This window comes from Protopterus annectens, chromosome 9.part0 (genome assembly GCF_019279795.1).
Source record: "Protopterus annectens isolate FY-2018-M chromosome 9.part0, PAN1.0, whole genome shotgun sequence".
In the NCBI taxonomy this organism is placed as follows: Eukaryota; Metazoa; Chordata; order Ceratodontiformes; family Protopteridae; genus Protopterus; species Protopterus annectens.
In genome coordinates this window covers 1,316,769,466-1,316,792,211 of record NC_056743.1, presented here as the reverse complement: position 1 = coordinate 1,316,792,211, position 22,746 = coordinate 1,316,769,466, and the positions used below count along the sequence as shown (strand labels likewise).

Genomic DNA, 22,746 nt, shown 5'->3' with positions numbered 1-22,746 from the left:
TAAATGTAGATGTTCGAGTGTATTCACTGTTGCAGTCCAGGTTACCCACCCGCCATCCCCCTTATTTTTGCTGGAACTTATCTTTACTTCTCTAATCTATACAACCTAGGTGGTGTATTTGCTTATAGATGAAGGTAAAACTTATTTTGGTGCATGTATGTTTTATTTACATAATTTTAGCCTACCTTTTTGGGGGCACCTGACATCTGGGGCAAGAAAAACTAAATAAAATGGCGTTGGCTGCATCTTTTATACCCCTGACGACCTGACATCAGGGAAGAGGCGACAGCAACCGACACAGGACCCAAGACTTTGGAATTCAGGCCAACTGACGGCAACCTGCCAGCAGGATAACCCAAATGTAATGACTGCACCAGTGAATACACTCGAACATCTACATTTATGGTAAGTGTACACAACTGTCCATTTTCCTCCCGCAGAAACAGACCTTATGTTTGTAGAGTTTGAGTTTTAAAAAGGAAGATACAAATAAAATCGGGTTCATATTAAATGATAGAATGCTAGAAATAGAGAAAGATCTATTATCAAACCCAAATGCTTGAAACCACAGAATGTCAAAGGAACAGATCAGAAATTTTTTTTCCCAGGGGGAAAAAATCCGCTGATCAAAAAAAAATGTACAGGCAACATAAAGTGGGGGGCTTCATCCCCGACCCCCTCCCGAGGTGGAGGGGCTGTGTCCCCCCCCCCCCACCACATATATACCAACTCTGAGATCGCACCACAGTGAAGAAAACAGCAAAGTCCAGAGAACAGCCCAGCAAATTTTTTTCCCTGGGAAAAAAATTGCTGATCCATTCCTTTGATATTCTGTGGTTTCATGCATTTGGGTTCAACAAATGAGTGTTCACTATTTCTAGCATTCAATCATGTAATAGGAACCCAAAAAATCCCTCTCTCGCTAACCTGAGAACAAGTCAAACCAAACAAGTCAAATCACTAAAATGTCAGTACTCGCTCCATACCCCACTTGCATCAGATTGCACATTCTCTCTCCAATGTCTCTCACACACACGCTCTCTTCAGCTTTCATACATCTCTTTGATCTCTCACAAACAGTTGCTTCTGCTTTCATTCATGCATTCACTCTCTCTTCAGTTCATTCAGTTACAATCCACTAAACGTGCCACTGAAAACCATTCCGTGTGCCATGTTTTCTAGTAGAAATATGAGTTTAAAATATTATGCCAGCCAGGCTTACTATATTTCATTACTAAAATCAAATTAATACAGAGTTTATGGTATGGTGTGGTATAGTATATTGTACAGTATTTGTCAGGTCTGTTTTTAATAGTAACTTTCAATCAACCAGAAACTGCACTTATCTGGCATCTACCAATCCCCATGGGTACCGGTTAACTGAGAGTTTACTGTATGTGTATGTATGTATGTGGTATTTACATAATATATATGTACCGGTATATATACATATATACAGATATATGTATAGATATAATGTGTGCATGTGTGTCCTCTGTTTAGCTAACAAAATTTAGTTAACTACTGAGATGGTTGACAAGAGTACAAGATCGAACAGTTCTCTGGGTATGAAAATATGCCCTTTCCCCGAGACTGTGCAGTCTCCTCTGAGTTTAACAGGAGGTGGGGGCACAAGGGAATGGGGTTGTACCACTGCAAAAAACAATTTTTTATTATAATTTTTTTTTTAAGTTTAAGTTTTGCATGCGCCAAGGTTTTTGATCAGTGAATGTGTAGTAGTGTGTTGATGTTTGCAAAGTTCACGTTTTGTTGTCAACTTTGTAAACATCGATATTTGGGTGTTTTGATTTCAGTACACACACACACACACACACACACACACACACACACACACACATGCATGTGTGTGTGTGTGTGTATTAATATATATATATATATATATATATATATATATATATATATATATATTAGTGTATATGTGGGTGTGTGCGTACGAGCTGTTCTTTGAAATTGATGGGCGGGAACATGAGTGACACTTGGATCCAGATGGTAAAAGATACTGATTGCTGAATTGGGAGGCTGTGCACAAACTTGGATAATAAATCTATTAATGTAGGACCAACTACTTATAGAGAGTGCAGATTATATTTAGAAGTATTGAATGACTCTCAGCAATAATTAAAAACAAGTATGTTTAAAACTGAAACAAATATATGTATTAATTTCTGGAACAAGTCTGTTTTACTCCCAGCTAGCGAGTTCATTGCACGTTTAATGTTTTTTCATTAATGATTTTATATGTTAAGTGCTGTCTTTCCTATGGCTGTTGGTGCTGTCTTTCCTATGGCAAAGGTGATATTCTGACACTTGTTTGCAGTTTCATTAAACAGTTTAAACAGTTTAAGTACATTTTAATGTTCAAGACTTGTATGCTTTTATGAATTCAAACAATTAATTTTAGAAAAGCATTATTAGTGCAGCAAACAATTTAATAGATTAAACCAATAATACAGAGTCTAATACCATAAATGTTTTCTTTACAGAATAAATATGAAATCCCATCAAGTGGATCATTTTACTGAGAATTGCTACATGGCATATCTGATGGGATTTAAAATGGTTATGTTAAATGGGGGCACTTGGATTTTTCTGTTGTAATTGCTTCAGTGTGTGTTTGATGTGATATAACTGATTATGTTAACTAGAAATATTTTTTCATGTTCACTAGAAATTGGTATGGCCTGATTAAGTAAATACTCCATAGTGTTTCAAACGTGCAATTGATGACTACTTTCAATGCTTACAGATTTATTTATTTTTGTTTCTTCTATTCATTAACATGATAACACTCAGTGTGTTATTCCTTAAGCCATTAGGCATGTTCAGGTTTAATCATACTTAAACTTCATCATACTACATACTAGATCATGATACTTCATCATACTTTGACCTAGGTGGTAATGGCAAGAGACTGCTAAATTGCTCTGTAAAATTTTAGAAATTCAAGTTGAATTTTAGCAGTATTTTAATAAAAAATAGTATTGTATAGAAAGCATATGATTTGGAAACATTGGTACACTTTGTTTTATGCAGTTTGACGTAAGGGATCTCCTGCCAAGGATAACCCAACGTCTGGCCAGTATTCCAAACCCTTTAGAATTTATGTACATTGTATGTCACATATATGCTCCTCGCCCAAGGAGTAAGGCATAAAGCTGACATATGGGCATACTTGCCTCAGAACTTCTTTGCTGCCAGTCCAGACATCCATCTTTGAACATCAGTCTGAACACTCTTCTTCTGTGTTGGTTACCGAGCTGTGTTTCAGGTAAGAAGGTTTCTTCTTATTTTCTTCTGTTTTGATTGTGTGAGTTTACATGTCATCCAGAAAAAGAAAATGTCAGTGTGGGAGGCAGATTCCCCATAAAGATAGTCATGAGCAGTGTCTGTTTTGTTTGGGTGCTTCTCATGACAGTACGCTCTGTTCTGTCTACCAAGTGTTTGTCCCCAAGACCGTATGTCGTTTCTCCTCCTTGTCTGTTTACCTAGAAGACCAGTGTTCTGAAGTCGTTGGCCAAGGTGCAGTGGTGGAGTCTTCCCATCCCAAGGGTCAGATGCTTTCCAGGAAAAGGACAAAAACATTAGGTCTAATTCAGCTGCTGTCCATCCTCCCCCCCCAGGCATCTCTCTTGAGGCTGGTGAAAGCCTAGAGGATTGTCTGTGGGTTTCAGATTCCTCTGCTGCATCCCTGTCGGAGGCTGGCATGTATCCAACTTCTTGCATGTCCTCGGAGGCTTTACAAACATCTGCTGCAGACATTGAGGGGAAACTGCTGCTAATTATATCTGAGGGACCGACAGATTCTAGTTCTGGAGGAGATTTCTGCTACTTTGGTAGTATCAGCAGGGGTCCGAACCTCCTAGGGTTTGTTTGGCAGATGCCCCAAAAAAGAAAAAAAATCCCCAATGTGAATGGAAGGATTTTACCACCCAGGGGTTGTTTAATGCTTTGATGGCCTTGAAGCCTCCTGAAGGAGTCTCTCTACCTGCTCATCCCTGGTCATCTACTCCTCTTAAGAAGCCCAGGAAGCAAGAGTCCTCTGAGGGTTTGGATTCTGGGGAAGAGTCTTTGGCATTTTCTTCCAGGTCCCTTCTTTGGATTATGGGTCTGGGGAAGAGGATTCTATTAGTCCAGATTCTCCCTTAGAAGAACTAAGTGTTGGGAACGCTATTTCAAGTAAGATTGTTCTCAGGTTTCTGATATTCAGAAGAGTTATTGAGAACTTCTCCAAATGGAGTCTTCCAAACCCTCTGCTGTTTCTCCAGTCCTGGCTACCCTCTTAGATACCTTTTCAGTAGTCTCTGTTGCCCCTGATTCTCAGTCTCCAGACCCCCAACAAATCTGACATATTTTACAAGGTGCCAGATGATTGTAAATGTCTGTATAAATGTCCTTTTGGTGATCCTTCTGTAGTTCCTGCCTCTTTTGACGAACCTTGTAAGCTTTCACCTTCAACTAAACTCCCTTCTTCAGGCAAAGACAGTAGAGCCATGGAACGTCTAGGTAAAAAGGTTTATACTGCTACCACACCAGCCTTTAGGGCTATCAGTTACCAAACTCGTATGACCAGATGTGTTTTAGCCCTTCTTTCTCGATCTTCTGTGGTTATTTCTGGACTTCCTGATTCTGAAAGGAAAATCTCATCCCTTTCTTTGTTGGGCTCTCTCTCTCAAGTGGCTCGACACTCTTAAGTGGAGTTATGATGCAGCTGATGCTCCTTCTAGGGCTTCTGCTTTTGGTATTGTCATTTGGTCTTACTCTTGGCTTCGTCTTCCACCTTTACCTGATGACATTAAGGCTAAGTTGTTGGATGCTATCTTTGATAATAAAAAACTTTTTGGCTTTGCTGCTGAACTTTTTAAGTCCCTCCAGGCAAAGGCAAGGCCTTGAAGGAATCGTAACATATATATTTTTTCTCCCACCCCTAAATTCCAGAAGAATTATCATATCAAATCTGCTTTTGTTCACATACTGTCTCACCCTCCACCCAAAGGCAAAAAAAGTTCTAGGCGTTTGCCTCCAGCTAAGTGTCCTCAGACTCCTCCTTCATAGAAGCCTCCTTTTCAGGACAAACTAGATTCCATCTGACAGTTTGCTTCCTCTTTTTCTTGGCCAGGTTTCCTTTTCCTTTTGTCTTTCCCTGCCCCTTCCCAGTTGGTTAAGGGTCACTCAAGACTCTTTTGTGTTTTGTCCATCATCTGCCTGATTTACTTCATGATGTGGAAATCCCCCCCCCCCCCCTTTCTGGGTATCCCACAACCTCCACAGGAATAGCTTCCTTTCTTTCCAGAGGTGCTTCAGACTGTTCTGGCCCAGGGCACCATTCGTATTGTGCTCCCTCCCCAGGAAGGGAAGAGTATTTATTCCAGGATGTTCCTAGTCACCAGGAAGAAAGGCACCTGAAAACCCATTCTGGACCTTTCTCGGTTCAATACTTTTCTGAATGTCCCCTCCTTTTGGATGCTGTCTTTTCAAACCTTGTTCCATTTTCTTCTTCCCCCAGGCCTTCCTGGTATCTCTGGACCTCAGAGATGCCTACCTCCACATCCCCATCAAACTCCTTTTCAGGACGTTTTTGCATTTCTGTATTTCTTCCGTACATTTTCAGTTCTCTGTTTTCCTTTTGGCCTTTCTACTGCCCCAAGGATTTTCACAAAATGGTTTGTTCCTGTCATTGCCTTTTGCAGGATGGGAGTAGTTCAGATCTTTTCTTTTCTAGTCAACCAGCTCATCCACTTTTTCCAGGATGGGAGGGGTTCAGATCTTTCCTTATCTTGACAACCAGCTCATCCAGGCTTACTCCCCAAAGTTCTGCTTCAGTTTAATGTTTGCCTATTACAAAGCCTAGGGTTTACCATAAGCTTTCAAGAATCCGTCTTGGTTCCCTCTCAGAGTCATGTTTTTCTCTGTTGCAGAATTCAGATGACATCCATTCTGGTGTCCCTGCCACCACTCAAGGACCTTTCTCTGATTTGTATTTTTTCAATTCCTTCTTCCTTTGGCTTCAGTCACAGACAGGGATTTTCTCAGGGTTCTAGGGTTCATGGCTTCCACCATTTTTATGATACTTCTAGCCAGGTTCCATATGAGAGAACTCCAGTAGTACTTGAAGTCATTGTGGCTTCAACATTGTCATCCACTGGATGTCCTATTTCTACTTCTTTCCTGTCTCAAATTCAAGCTTCAGTGGTGAATTAATCAGCTTTCTCTCAACCCAGGGCTTCCTTTCCAACCTCCAGTCCCATCTCAAGAGCTCTTTTCAGATGGTTTGGACAGGGGATGGAGGAGCGTCTTGTGCTCAAAAGGTCTCCGGGGTCTCTGGCCTCCCCATCAAAGGTCGGATCACATTAACATCAAGGAAATGAGAGCTGTCCTTTTAGCTCTTCAGGCTTTTTGTTCTCTCATTCTTCCAGGGCCCCTCAAAGTTTTTACAGACAATTCCATAGTGATGTGAAATGTAAACAAGCAAGTGAGGACAAGGTCCTACCTTCTTTGCAACTCACTCTTCATGTCTGGGATCTAGCTGTCCAATATCAAGTGATCTTCAGGCTGTCGACATTACTTTGGAGCAGAATATAGTGGCAGACTGCCTGAGCAGGTCCAGCAGACAGCCTCACGAATGGGTTCTTCACAGAGATGTGTTTTTGGATATTGTCCATTGGTGGGGTATTCCTCAGGTAGATATTTTTGCCTCCCCTCTGAACAGAGACAGCTTCCTCTGTTCTGTTCCAGAGTCCAAAGTCCTGTGGCTTGGAAGGTGGACACCCTATCTTTTCCTTGGAAAGGGATATTTCTGTATGCTTTCCCTCCCCTTCCCCTAATTCCAAGGGTCCTACACAAAATCAAGCAAAACTCTCCCAAAATGTTGCTGGTGACTCCCTTTTGTCCCAGATAGCATTGGTTCCCCCTTATTTTTCACTTAGCCAGGGGCAGTCATCACAAGTTAACCTCTCCCGGTGTATCTTCTCACCCAAGCTAAGGGGTCTCTTATCCATCCTCAGTTGTCTACTCTTCTACAGATGATGTGGGTGATAAGGCTTTGATCCCTTTTAGGCACCTCTTTTCTGAGGACGTGCATAGTTTTCTGAAGGAGGTCAGGAAACCCACTAACAGGAAATCGTATTTATCCCAATGGAAAAAATGTTCTGTCTGGTGTCTCTCTCAGAACCAGGATCCCTTTTCAGTGGAGATCCCGCTGGTTTTGTCGTATTTGTGTAAATTGCCCCATGCTGGGTTAGCATATTCTTCAGTTAAAGCTCACCTCTCGGCTGTTTTTGCTCTTCTGCCCTTGACTACCCCTTTAAGCCTCTAGGTTTGAGGTCAAACAATTTCTTAAAGCCAACCTTCATGTCCGGCATCCCAGGAAGCCTATTCTGCCTTCTTGATCTCAGTTTTGATCTTGAAAATTTGACTTGGGCTCATTTTGAGTTTGCAACTTCAGCTTCCTTACAACATTGTAATCGGAAGACTGTTCTTTTGGTCCTTACTTCGGCTGAGAGAGCATCTGAGCTTTCAGGCTGTTATGGCTGTGCCTCCTTTTTTTAGTTTTTCATAGGGACAGGTGTCTCTTTGTAGTAATGCTTCTTTTATGCCCAAGTTGGTCAATGAGTTTTTTCTTAATCAGTATATTAATTTAGCCTCCTTTTTTCCTTCTCCACAGTGTGCTAGTAAGAAGGTTCTTCACTCCTAGGATGTGCATAGGCAGCTCGGATATTATTTGAGTAAGAGTAAGGCCATTTGTAAATCTGAGCAACTTTTTGTTTCCTTTTTATCCCAGGTCTTTGGCAGTTTCTAAATAAAGCATCTCTTCCCGGATTTCTAAGGCCATTTCCTGTTCTTATTCTTTTCATGGTAAATGTATTTCCAAGGCTCATTCTGCCAGAGTTGTTGTTTCCTCTGGTGCCTTTTTCAAAGGACTGGATAAAATTCCATCTTTGAGGTTGCTACTTGGACATCTGTCTATACCTTGACTAAGTATTACACGTAGGGTGTTGTTTCCAGAGCAAGAAATGGCATTGCCAGAGCTATCCTGCATGGGTTTCAAGAGGGCTGTTCAGTGCCTTCCTCCTACCAGGTTTTCTCTTGAGCTTTTGTACTCTCCCTTGGATCAGGAATACTGCAACAGTGATATGGAAGGACATAGTACAGTTGTGTAAAATCTTACCATAACAGTAGATGTCCTTCTGTTCACTGTTGCAGTGTTCACTCCCTCCCTCCTCCCCTTTTTTTTGCTGTGCCCAATTTCTCTTGCCTTCCTAGCTAAGGATCCTTTTTTTCTCTTTCTGGATGCACGTTCCTCTTGGGGCTTTTAATTTCTGACGTATGTCCATCCGTGCATCACCTTTCTGCCATACCTCTTGTGCGAGGAGCATGTGTGTGATGTATGATGTCTGTAAATTCTAAAGGCTTTGCTATACTGGTTGGACGCTTGGCTACCATTGGCAGGAGATCCTTGTATCAGGAATACTGCAACAGTAATGAGGACATTTACTGTTATGGTAAAATTTTACACAACTGTACTGTCTCGCAGTAGAAGTGAATGGTAAAAATAAACTGGATTTAGATTTTTATGTAGTTATTAGGAGATTTAAAATGCGTGTCTTTCCACATTTGAAATTGCATGAGTAAGTCATTGGTTGTTGTCCTTCCACTCTGCTATCTGATGCTTCATTAACTAGAGCCTTTTCATGCATCTTGGTTGTCAGAATTGGAGAGGCAGTGAATTTGCATTTTCAGACTAAACACTGAACTCCACTTTCAAAACAATAAACCGACAAACTAGGTAAAAGACACTGCTGGAAACAGAGGCAATGAACACTTTAGGACCAAAATCAAGAAACTCTTTAATGCGGTTTTTATTGGTTTTGCATTAAAGAGTTTCTTGATTTTGGTCCTAAAGTATTCATTGCCTCTGTTTCCAGCAGTGTATTTTACTTAGATTGAACACCGAGACATATTTTCACTTGCAGTGATTTAGCTGAAGCATAGACTACTTAAGTGAGATGTTTTGACCAGAATTAATATTTTTGTTGTATATTACAGGGGATGCTGTTGATTTTCTATCCTGGTTCCTCAATGCTCTACATTTAGCTCTGGGAGGCAGCAAGTTAAAGAAAAAGAGTAAGTTTTTTCTTTCTCTTTTAAAATTCAGTAGTAACAAATGCTGTGGTTTTTGACTATAGGACTGTGCTTTTTAGCTCCCATTTTTACATTGCTGTTAAGGAGAAGCTGTGATCATTAGTATTTTTTCTCTTTTTGCTGGCTAAACTGATGAAATGCAAATATTTGAACCATAACTGTGTTTGTGCCATAAATGCTATTGTACAGCTTGTTTTTGTCACTTTTTTCACTTCCTCTATTTGCAGTTGGGTTCAAGTAGTTTGTTGTCTTCCGTTTATTTTTTAGCAGAAAATCATTACATTGTGTATAGTTTGCTGTTGTTTGGGTAGGCTTTTCCTGCTTTACTCATGTTTTTGTCAACTGTAGATTGCAGGCCTCTAAGATGCAAGTGTCCAAAAAGGGATGAAGGCTGGTGAGTGGGCTTGTGAGGTTAATACTGCCCTCTGTTACAGTCTCTCCCCTTGGTGTTCAGCATGCAAAAACTCCCACTGTGGATGTTTGCATTTCCACGCCCCAAGAGTAGAATATATGCCTTCTCTAAACCTCACCTTCCTCTGGCAAGTTGCCAAGCAATGTAAATATCAACAACCACTTGCACCATAGACATTAGAGCTTGTCACTGACAGTTGAAGCTAATTCATTGCTCCCCTTCAGCCACCTTTCACCTGGCATGCTAAGTTTAGTAGCCAGTATTGTATATGGGGAATTTTTGTGCCAGTGAATCAACCAAAGTGTCATTTGAGCTGAAGTAGTTAACTTCATTTGTGCAGCAACCTATGGGAATCGGATCCGATCTCGGATCTGAGCCAGCAGTTTTCAACAGCTTTAGATCCGAGCTCCAAGCTCCTCCCCTACCCATAATCCCCTGCCAACCCTGACTGACCCCAGATCTAGTTTGCCGCGGTTAACCAACAGCAGCTTGATCTAGAGTTCCAGGAATTAGAGACTTTTTTTGTGAGAAAAAAATTTACCTTTTTCTTCTTTTTTTCTGCTAATATTGGTTGTGAGTGTTTCCAGGTCCCTTTAATATAAAACCCTCTTAGTTTAACTTTATATTTTTTTGTATCTACCTCCCCCTTCCTTCGTGGTTCCGTTAGAGTTGTGTGTGTGTGTGTTTGGGGCCTAGTGTGTGTGTTTTACCTTCTCAGTATGTCTGAGGCCCCAAAGGTGATGTTTTCTAAGTGCACCGAGTGTGACCATAAGCTGTCCCCAGCGGATGGCCACACTCTGTGTGTGTTGTGCCTTGGGGTTGAGCACCTGTCCTCTGGTTGTACCATTTGTGCAGCGTTCAATCCAGGGCACTCAAGGACCGGAGGTCTAAGCTGATTCTGGCGGGTCTTTTGCTCCCGGACTCGGCTTCTACCTCCGGTCCTCCAATGGCTCCCACTGCAGCTGCGGCGGCTGGCACTTGTGCTTCCCTCCCCCCGGCTGGGACTCAACCTCCCGTCTTAGGCCCGGAGGAGAGGGAGGCCAGGAAAGAAAGGAGGAGGGAGAAGCACCACAAGCGGCGGGCCGAGGCCTCCGCTTCGGCCCCCACGGCTAAGCGGTCTTCTCCCTCCAGGTCTTCTGGGTCTCCTCCTTCTCGGATCCGGTCCCCGTGCTTTTCACCGGGTCCTGAGGAGGAGGAGACCCGATCTCCTTCGAGTTCATCGAGGCGACACTCCCGCCCCGCCTCGGTGGCCTCGTCAAGATCTACCAGAAGTCTCACGGATGCAGATTTGGACCGGATGATGAGAAGATTCCTCCAGGCCCAACTGCAGATGGGAGTGCTCCTGCCTCCCCTCCCTCCGGGGGGAGCTTGACCCCCTTCTTTGCCCCAATAGCTCCTTTTCCGTCCCGTTTCCTGGGTTCAGAGTCTTCAGAGCCGGGCAGCCTTGGAACCGGGGGGGTGTCGGCACCGACACTTCCCTCGAGTCTGTCGGGTCCATTTTCTTCGGATCCAAGCTCTCGGGGCCGAGAGCTGAGCTTCGGATCCAGCGGTATCGGTATGCCTACAGCTCCATCCAGGTCGGAGCATACTGGTCCGTCGGATCCGATCGCTTCGGTGCCGGCCCCGATCCGTCCGTCGGATCCGAGGGAGGGTCTGCTTTCGGATCCCAGAGAGAGCAGCTCTCCCTCGGCATTCGACGTGGTGGAGAGGGTCCTGTTGAGAGATTCCAGACCCCCGGCCCTTGTCACGGCTCCACCCTGCGCTCCTTCTCAGTTGGGCCCAACTTCAATCACCCGGTCCCATGGACAGCCTGCTTTGACGTCCCAGGTAGTTCCATTGGAACAAGACATTGCTGGTGAGACCTCCTCGGGCAGCCCCCCCGAGGAGGTTCCTCACAAGCGAAGGTGCAAGAGGAGGCACCTGGTCTCCCCAGAGTCCTTGACTGAGGACACGGATTTGGAGGAAGGGGAAGGCTCCCCAAGATCACCTCCCGAAGATGTCTCATTTGGTGACATCATGGAGATGCTGAGAATAAAGGGGGGGGTGGTCTGCCCCAAAGCCTACCTTGGACGAATCCGTGTTCCTGGAGGCATTTGAAGCAGGCCCGTCTACCTCTTGGGTGTCCCCTCCGGCCGACCCCCTGGTAGACTTGATTACTACCAGGGCATGGAAGGAGCCGGACACTGTGGAGCCAGTCCCCAAGCGCCCAGACAGGATTCTTAGCCCACCCTCTGACAAGTCCCACTGGAGTAAGGGTCCCCCTGTAGATGCTATGTTGGTGGCGGCGGCCACCAAGAGGGAACTCGCTCAGGAGTGTCCCTCTGTTCATCCCCCGAGCAAGGAGTCTCGGTCGATGGACCGCCTAGGGAAGCGGGTGTTTAGTTCGGCTACCTTCTCTGTGAGGTCGCTGAACTACATGGCACATGTGCTCCGACTGCAGCGGGACTTTATCAAAGAGTACGCTGCATCGCCCCCAGAGTCCATGTCGGCGGAGGACAAACAATTGCACTTCACCCGGATGGCCACTCTATGATCCATATCTAACACCTCTATGCGGCTTCTGTCTCATGCCACGGAAGGAGCCGCTAGAGCCAGCGGAGCAGGTCTCGTTATGAGACGTCAGGCCTGGCTCCAGCACTGTGATTTCGCTGAACCCTTTAAGTTATCTTTCGCTAATGCCCCTTTTAATGGTTCTGCCCTCTTCGGCAAAACCGTGCGAGATACCTTGGTCCAGAGCGAAACGGACAGGAAGACGTTGTCTGCCGTCGGAGTCCGCTTCTCTGCTCCCCAGCGGTCCTTCTCTAAGAACCAAAAGGGACAGAAGAAGATGTGGTTCTGGAAGTCGCAACAGTCCCGTCCCGCTCTGGACTCCCAGCCCTTCCATGGCAGAGGAGGGCAGGGTGGATGCCGCCCTAGAGGGGGCCCGCGGAACTTTGGATCCAGAGAACCCTTCTCGGACCAACCCACACAACACCCCCGAGGGGTTGCCCGACTGCTCCACTCTGGAGGCAGTCGGGGGGCGTTTCTCGAAGCACCCAGCAGCTTGGGAGTCCATCACGACAGACAGCTGGGTGCTTCACATCATATCCAGAGGATATCAGATCCCCTTTTCCCGTTACCCTCGCAGCCCTAGATACCTCCCCGATGTCCCACCCAATCAGAAGGAGGCCGCAGCAATGGAAATCCAACATTTGCTGGAAAAAAGAGCCATCCAACACGTCCCCCCAGACCAGTGCGGATCCGGGTTTTACTCCAGGTTCTTCTTGGTGCCAAAAAAGACGGGGGACTTAAGACCAGTCCTCGACATCTCTTCCCTGAATCTGTCAGTAACCGAAGAGAAGTTCCGCATGGTCACTCTTCAATCCATTCTCCCTCTCTTGCGGGAGAATGATTGGATGTGCTCTATAGACCTCAAGGATGCGTGCTACCACATACTGATGGACAGGCGATCCAGGAGGTTCCTCCGCTTCCGGCTAGGAGCCAGTCATTTCCAATTCAGGGTCCTCCCCTTTGGTCTCACCACAGCCCCCAGGGTGCTCACCAAAGTGTTAGCAGTGATAGCGGCCCACCTGAGGCTCCAGGGAATTCAGGTCTTCCCGTACCTGGACGACTGGCTCCTGACCGCCCGACAAGGCATCTACTCTGTGCGGCCAGAAACTACTTTCTTCATATAGCTCCCCGGCTGGGGATCACTATCAACATAGAGAAGTCGTCCCTTATTCCGACTCAGACCATAGACTTCATAGGGGCCAGATTAGACACAAGCAAACTTCTAGCTTTCTTGCCACAGACCGGCTACTATCCCTGAGGCTACACGTGCAGGCCATTTTGCAATCTCCAGCTCCCCCGGCGGAATTGGTCCTGAATGGCGGCAGCAATCAACCTATTGCCAATGGCATGTCTAAACATGAGGGTCTTACAATGGACCCTGCAGGTCCAGTGGTCTTTTCTTCACTATCCTCTGAGCCACCCCGTTCCCCTCAGCAGGGCTTGCAAGAGGGCCCTCCTGTGGTGGCTCCAGTCTCCGGACCTCCAGCAAGGACGCCCCTTTTCTATGACCCCTCCACTTGCCACGGTGACCACGGACGCCTCCTGCCTCGGGTGGGGGGGGCATTGTTCGGGCAGGACAGTCCAAGGCACGTGGGACCTCACGGAGACCTCACTGCATATCAACGTCCTAGAGATGAGGGCAGTGCTGTTAGCGTTGCAAGCACTTCAGGACATTCTTCCTGTAGGAACGATTGCGATTCAGACAGACAAGATGTACCAGACAACAGACATAAACAAACAAGGGGAAACCAGGTCCTACCCACTCTGTCGAGAGGCCATGAGGGTGTGGGAATGGGTGATCTCCACCAACCGCTTTCTCATAGCAACGCACATTCCGGGACGGTCCAACATCCTAGCGGACAAACTAAGTCCCACCATCCTGTTACCATACGAGTGGTCTCTGAATCCCGAGATAGCGAATCGGATTTTCGCCAAATGGGGTCAACCCTGTTGCGATCTCTTTGCCTCTCCCTCGAACACAAAATGTTACGACTACTTCGCTCTCATTTCCCCCTCCGGGGAACCCCCGAGAGATGCCCTGGTGCATGCTTGGCCTCCCGGTCTTCTTTATGCTTACCCTCCTCTTCCTCTGATGCTGAAGTTTCTTCAGAAAGCCAGTCAGTTGGGGAGCAGGGTTATCCTCATTGCCCCGTTTTGGCCTCGTCAAACCTGGTTCCCGTACCTTTGGTCTCATCTGGTGAATCCTCCTTGGATTCTGGATCCCTATCTGGATCTAATATCCCACACCCTGGATCTCCCAGTCCCGAATCTGGACAACCTCAAGCTCACAGCTTGGTTGCTCCAGTTCCACTCGTAGCTAGGACTCCTGGTATCTCTTCCCCAGTTAAAAATATTCTAGTAGCAGCACACAAGCCTTCTACTAGGAAGATCTATAGCAGCAAATGGAAACATTTCTCTATTTGGGCGGAACGCAAAAATGTGGATCCTTTTACAGCTCCCTTGCCCGCTGTATTAGACTTTCTGTCAGGCCTGTTTCATCAGGGGGCTAGCTCCTCCACAGTCAAGGTGCAACTAGCAGCTATCCTCTCATTATCATGTGGGAAATGAATTGGGCCCCTTGATCACCACGAAATTGTGTAAGACCTTTTTGAAGGGCACCTTTCTGCTCAGACCTCCAGTGAAGGATGTAGTCCCTCCTTGGGATTTAACGCTGGTACTTCAGGCCTTGACAGCTCCCCCGTTTGAGCCTGCAGCTTCAGTAGATCTTAAATTCTTGTCATGGAAAACGGCCTTTCTTGTCGCTATCACCTCAGCTCGAAGGGTTTCTGAACTACAGGCCCTCTGTGTAAAACCCCCATACCTGACCTTTCACAAGGATAGAGTTTACCTCAGGACCAATCCCTCTTTTATTCCCAAGGTTGCCTCTGAGTCAAATATTAACCAGTCCATCAACCTGCCGGTCTTTTTTCCTAATTACCATAACAAAGGGAATACAAATTACACTCATTGGATGTGCATAGGCAACTTCGCTTCTACATCCACAGGATATCTGGTCATAGGAAATCTGACCAGTTGTTTGTCTCCTTTGCCAAATTTAACTTGGGTAAATCTGTGTCTAAAGTTACACTGTCTAGATGGATTTCACAGTGTATCCTTTTAGCATATGAAAGTTCGGGCAGGCCCGCACCTCAGGGAGTCCATGCCCACTCTACTTGATCCATGTCTACGTCTGCGGCTTTTAGAGCTAGAGTCTCTTTGGATGATATTTGCTCGGCAGCCACTTGGGCCTCATCTCATACATTTATCAATCACTATAAATTGGACATCATCTCCAGAGGGAGAGCATCCTTTGGCTCTGCAGTGCTCCAGAACATCCTTCCATGAAGGCCGCCCAAGGTTCAGGTAGCTGGGGACTCTGTCCCATAGGTTGCTGCACAAATGAAGTTAAGTACTTCAGATTAAGAAGTTATGTACTCACCATAACGTTCCATCTGAGTAGGTAAACTTCATTTGTCAGCAACCGTCCCTCCCTCCTGCCCCCTCACTTGCGAATGTATTCATGCTCAGGTCCATGGGTTTTACCCACTTTATCTTGAGAATAGTAATTTTATAGCAGTTTCTGCTGTTGGGCAAACTTGATCTGTGGTCAGTCAGGGTTGGCAGGGGATTATGGGTAGGGGGAGGAGCTTGGAGCTCTGATCTAAAGCTGTTGAAAACTGCCGGCTCGGATCCGAGGTCGGATCCAATTCCCATAGGTTGCTGACAAATGAAGTTTACCTACTCAGACGGAATGTTATGGTGAGTACATAACTTCTTATTTTGGTTTGTAGCCTTTTGGGAAACCATCCAGCACTTCTTTTACCATGTTATTTTGGGTGACAACTGCTGTTCATGTTAATTGTTTTGGTTTGTTGATATTTTTTTTTAGCTGACAGTGGCTTATGTGATTTACTTGTATCATTGTGAATGGCAAAGGCTGATTTACAGTCACAACCTGGTTACGAAGAAAAACAAGTGCATAAATGAGTACAAGTGAAAACAGTTATAGAATGAGTATAGATGTTAAATTAAAATACACATAGAGAATAATGGCATCCTAAATTCAACAGTCTATCTATTAAAGTAACAACATAAAGCCAAAGCACCATTAGTAATGTTCACCATTTTGTTCTGGGCAACAACTCATCCGAGAAATAGGTTAGGAAGATGAATTAACCACTCCAAGTGGGTTATAGGTGGTAAGTGCATCACTGCCGCATTTGACAGTGTTGGTACGAATGATGATTTAACCTTCTGTGAATGTTGTCGTGTCTTTCGGCTTTTCCCGGTTAGGGGTCGCCACAGCGGAACTCCGGTCCGCTAATGATTGGCAGTAGATTTTTACGTGCCGAGTTGCCAGCCCTGACGCACAACCTTCAACGTAGGCACGCCCATTCACGCATGTCTCCACACAGAAGACGCTTTAGCTGAGAATCGAACAGGACAACGTCTTACTGTGAGGCGACAACGCTACCGCAGCACCACCACAAAAAATTAGTTTTGGACTGAAGACTGAATAAGCTTTATACAGCACCCTGGTGACTCTTAGGGTTATGTTAATTGCAAGTGAAAAAGTTGTGGAAAGTCAGAGTGATCTATAGGTTTGTCTAAATGTTTAAGGGCTGTAGCAAGCACAGGGAAGTGCTTAAGTTTTAGTCGTTTAATATGCAAGTAAAAAAATGGAAAAATGCAGTTAAGGAAGGCACAGTGTGAACACTTCAATAAAAAAAGAAATGGTTATGTACTTCCATGTCTCCTTCACTGAGACCTCGTCAGAACAAAATGCAGTTAAATATGTCAACTAAAATGGTAACTCCTGCTCCACTTGAATTTTCAATAACAGTTTAGATTTCAAAGACACCAGGCAGCTAAAATGTCACTTACACATTTTAAAAGCAAATTTATAAAGTGGAAGTCGAATGACTATTGAATAACACAAAGTAGATTTTTAAACATTGTGAACAAAGCTAATACAAAAGGAAAGAGGAAACATATTTGTGAATAAGCGGGTAATCTTGAAAAGGGCTGGCATTGCATATTAGGAAAACTGAATGCAGCAGAGCTAGAACCTCATTTTGGTAGTGTTCATTTTAAAGTTATTTTTAGCTTAAAGATGGAACCTCATTTTAGTAGCCTTAATTACATGTTTAAGCTAAGTTTCTAACTGAGAACAGGTGGAGAGTTGCATCCAGTTTGAGTTGTCAAAGTAATGTCACCCCCCCCCCCCAATTTCATTCCATACTGACCCTGTTAACAACAAAAGAGAGACTTAAACCTTAACAGAATAAGTCGTGTAAGCCTTGTTTGAACAGAACACTGTTGCTTTTTGTGTGTCTGGTATATATGTGTTCCTTTATAAACCATGCGAGTTTATGTGATTTACCTGCATAGAAGCTGTTACCCTAATACACCTTGCCATGTGCACTACTCCAAACGAATTGCACATGAAGTATTGTTTTCAAGCCCATCATTCTGTATGTTTGGTATCAGTTTGTCTGCAGTATTGACAAAATCTACAGGTTCTGGTACCTCTGGGGTCTTGTGTACTGTCAACATCAGGCATATAGAGGCTGTTCTACACTAGAAATTTTTTTTTTAATAAGTAAACACAGGCTTTTCCTAAAATCCTGAAAAGATTGTTGCCTTTCAAAATTCACCTGTTTGTTTAATAACTGTAGGCGTTGAGAGTAAAAGTAGTGGAAAAATGCATTATTTGTCATTATACTCACAAATATTACTGAAAGATGATATACTAATAGATGCAGTGTGGTTATTAGAACCTTAGTGTACTTTTCGGCAGCAGCTTGATTCATAGTGTTAGTAACATTCTTATTCTTTCTCATAAAGTTATTTTTCAAGTTTTAGAGATTCAGCTCCAGACATGCAATCAGAAGTGGTCATTCCAGGGAACCTAATTCTCTGATTATTTATAATGTTTCTTTCACATAATGAGGGTAGTAACTCGGATAGTGTAAATTGTTTACAAGTATTTCCTTATTGTAGAATGCGTAAGTGAGGTGACCAGTGTTAATATCATAGGTAATTTTGCTGTGTAAGAATGGATCTTATCCACTGCAGTGTGTGCAGAAAATACGAAAGGTATTGGTGTTAAGCTTTTTAATGAGACAGTCACTCTAATGATACCTGTTTAAATGATAGACTGGAAATGTACCTGACAGAATACACTTGATAATCCTAAAGTGTATGCAAATGACTTTACCCACTGCATTAGTACCAAATTAGTGAACACTGCATCCATAGAGGATCTCCATTGCATCTTATTTTATTTGTTTAAATTATTTATATTTGAAAGCTAAAAATATTTTCTAAAACCACTTCAAGCAGTGTACTTGTAAAAATGTCATTTTTATAAAAAGAAAAAGGAAAAAAAAAAGCACAGATAAAATGTTAAATAAATGTCACACCCCCGCTAGTGTACAATGCCAGAGCATCAATAGTATGTAAAATGTTTCCATCTAAATAATCCGTTGTGATGGATTTAAATTCTTCTAAAAAGTGCCGCAAGTCCTTAATAAAAGAGGAAATCTTGGTAACTAATGGATTGAAGTTACTGTCCACGAACAGTATGAGTGGTTTGGTTTTTGAACCACCCTTGGAAACAGTAGATCAAATGTTTCCATTTTCATTCATTCTTCAACTGATGAGTCCCTGATCTGACTCTGCCACTTCTTCCAGATCCTTGGATCCCAACTCTGGAGCTCTTCCCTTTACCCATAATGTCCCGTCCCCCAACATACTTTAGATCTTGTTTGCTGCCACAATGCTACAGCTGAAAGCCCTCCAGGTGTAGCATCTCTAAGCCACTGAGGACCTGATTTCTTTGCCCACCCCCCCCCCCCACTTGTGTGAGCAAGGAATCCTCTCAATCCAGCTAAAAGCAAAGAAAACTCTAACCAGCAATCATCTAAAAATAGACTGCAGCCACCGAAACCTTGTTGTTGCCGCTTGTGTAGTAGCCACTGAGGAACTGATAGCTTTGGGTCCCCCCTCCCCACTTGTGTGAGCAAGGAATCCTCTCACTCCAGCTAAAAGCAAAGAGAACTCTAACCAGCAATCATCCACAAATAGACTGCAGTCCCAGGTTTAACTCCAGGAACCTTGTTGTTGCCACTTGTGTAGTGTAGGTGCCAGCTTTTGTGACTACTGTTATGCTTTGTTAAAATCTGTTACAGTCAGCTAGAGTGCATACCCCAGGGGCAACAGTTGCAAACCTTCTTCCTCTTAGCCCACCCCCATCCCTTTCATCCGTTTCACTGTTGATAATTTGTTGCATGTTAAGGTATTTAGCCCCTCTCAATAGTCATAGCCTTCAGTCCCTCCTCCTCAATACTTGTTCTTCACTAAACACCAAACAGAGGTGCAAATTTTCCAGCTGCTTTTATCTTTAGCTACATTGTGTGCAGAAAACAATGAGCAAAGGGGAATAAAAATATAAAAGAGAATAAAATATGCCATTGCTGACTAGTAAGCACATACAACGTGTACCTGTGGTGTACTCCTACACATAGTTTTATTTGCTCTAATTGCAGCTGAAGGCCCTCCAGGTGTAGCATCTCTACTACGTGTCCCTGGACTAGCTGATAGGTTTTTTTAGCGAAGTTCTATCTGGAAGGCGTTGCTCATCTTCCACCCCCATTCCCTCCCACCCCCCATATCATTACCTTTATACCTATCCACACCCCCTCACTTCCTCCCAAATCCCCCACCCCTCTACTTCCTGTTCTCATACTACCTCCCTTCTTTGCTCCTCCCCACACTTACCTTCTATCCACTGTCAAAGACTACTATACCTTACTCCCACACCTTCTTCTCATCCTCTGTTCTGCATCCCATAAAGTGACATGTCTCTTACATCTGAAATTATACTCTTACCTTCTCTACTCCTTATACTCTATCACCTCACCTCCTATCACTCACAATTACCTACTCCCTATTTCCATCCCTCAAACACTCAAGTACTACACCACAACCCTATCTACTAATCTGTCCCTCCATCCTCCCCCCCCACCACTGCCATTCCTAAAATAAAAATATCTCCCCCCTCCCCTTTAAAACAAACAAAAAAAAAAACAAAGTCTACTTACTCAAATTAAAACCTCATTACAAACCTCTTACTTCTATCTGGTGACATTCATCCTAACCCAGGTCCTACAGACACTACTCTGAACAATAACCTCCCTGTATCTAAACCTTCCAACCCACAAAAACAAGTACAATTCTGCTCTATCAATGTCAGAAGCCTTGTAAATAAAGTTCAAGAACTCCATGCTTGGATAGCTAACTATACTCCTGACATAGTTACCCTAACTGAAACATGGTTAAAACCACACCATCTGGACAGTGAAATCATCCCTCCTGGCTATAATATCCTTCAATTAGATCAACCTAAAAGAAAAGGAGGAGGAGACTCCATACTCTACTCCAATTGTCTCTCCCAAATCAGTCCCACACTAGACTTGCCCTCTTTTTCACCAGCTGAACTCCTACTGACCAACTTCAAACTTAACAGTTTCAACACCTTAACTGTCGCAGCAATCTATATTCCCCCTGGTGATAGGATGTTCTCAAGTAGGTTAATATTATCTCACCTCTCACATACCATCCACAATGAAATAATTATACTGGGAGATGTAAATATTGATTGGCTTACAATACAAGCTCCCATCACTACTTCCTGTATAAACCTACATGGGTTTGAGCAGCTAATCGCAACCCCAACCTACATTAATAAATCTCACCTACCTAGCTGTCTTTTTGACTGGATATTGGTCTCCCACCCTCAAATCTGTCATAACTCCCAAACCCTTCCAAATGCCCTCAGCGACCACTGCCCTGTAACAGTTACCAGACATGCTCTCCACCTTACCAAACCTAACAAATTTATTACCACCCGCTCACTTTCTCATTTCTTTCCTAACTCCTTTATTCACCAACTCTCCAAAATTAACTGGTCTTACCTCCCCACTCTTCCTTTAGATGAAGCTGTCCACTCCTTCAACACTACATTCCTAAACATGCTTAACTCCCCTGCTCCTCTTCGCACAATTAGAATCAAATCTAATACTGCTCCCTGGCTCACTAAATCTGCCAGAACCCTCATGAAAGACTGGAATAGGATTTGGAAAATGTGGACTAAAACTAGGACCCCCTTCTCTTCTTCTGAAATGTAAAGAACTCAGAAATAAAATAAATCATCCATTATTTCAAAATAAACTTCTATGCCAATCCTCCCTCTATTCTTAAATCAGACCCAAAGAAATTCTGGAGCGCTATTAAACAGACTCTGCATCCAGGAAACCCTTCCTCTCCTAACCCATGTCCCAATGTAACACCTGAAGACATAGCCAACAAATTTAACAATCATTTTATAAACTCAGTAACCTCCAAAATAAATTCTATCCCCCCGGAAGCAACACTAGCGCACACCCACAAACTCTCTACCTCTTTCAAACCCTCCTAACTCTTCCTGTCTAAAAGCAGTATCAACTAACTATATAAAGTCATTACTCTCTAAACTTAAACTTTGCTCCCCATCTGTTGACAGGCTACCGTCTTAATTCCTGTAGATTGCCTCTGAACCTCTTGCCTATCCTGTATCCATCTTAATCAACCGATCTATTTCTGAATCCTATGTCCCCACTGTATGGAAGAATTTCTTTACTCTACCCATTCACAAAGGGGGCAACTCCTCAGATATATCCAACTTCAGACCGATTGCCATACTCTCTCCACTCTCAAAAATCCTAGAGAAATGCATTCACAAGCAGGTAATGAATTACCTTCACCAGGAAAACCTTCTCACACTCGCACAGCATCATTTTCGTCCCAAGCATAATACAACTACTGCACTCATATCATTCATCAACATAGTATCCCTAGCTCGTGATAACAATAAAGTTGTCTCATGCCTATTCCTTGACCTTTCTAAAGCCTTTGACACTGTCTCTCACCCAGTCCTTTTAGATAAACTCACTAACTTACATCCCCCCCCCCCCCCGCTGTCTCCTGGTGCTCCAGCTATCTCTCTACCCGCCAGCAATCAGTTAAATGGCTCTCTGCACTATCCTCCCCTCTCACTGTACAAATGGGAGTCCCCCAAGGGTCCATACTTGGACCACTACTCTTTAATATTTTCACCAGCTTGCTCTACTCCTCTTGTCCCCAGTCATCTCTTGTGCAATATGCTGATGACTCAACTGTTATAATCATTGCTGACAACCCAGCTGACCTCCACTCAGCTACCCAGGCATCCTTCCACACCATTGAGACTTGGCTTAGTGATAACAAAGTAATACTTAGTCCAAAAAAAGAAAAACTAAGCTCCTACTTTTCTTCCCTAAAAACATCACCACACTCAAAAGTACATTTACCATCTTATCCTGCAACAACGCTATCATCTCAGCTGAATCTAGTACTAAATTGCTAGGTGTTGCAATAGATGATCAGCTTAAGTTTGATCTCCATATTACTAACTCAGTAAAAAGAACTCATCAGAAACCTGGACACCTTTTCCGTAGCAAGAAATACTTAACTAACACTGCCTGAATAATTCTTTCCCAGGCTTTATTAATCCCAACACTCCTGTACAGCTGCCACATATTCAC

General features: G+C 43.9%; 1 protein-coding gene across 2 annotated transcripts in view; it reads left to right on the top strand.

Moving 5' to 3' along the window:
• Positions 1-22,746, top strand: part of USP39 (ubiquitin specific peptidase 39) — an 882,613-nt gene that overhangs the window by 309,140 nt on the left and 550,727 nt on the right. For both annotated transcript variants that reach the window (XM_044084285.1, XR_006366329.1), the window contains exon 7: positions 9,064-9,141. In XM_044084285.1, coding sequence (XP_043940220.1) covers positions 9,064-9,141 — 78 coding nt within the window. The remainder of the gene's footprint in view (positions 1-9,063; positions 9,142-22,746) is intronic.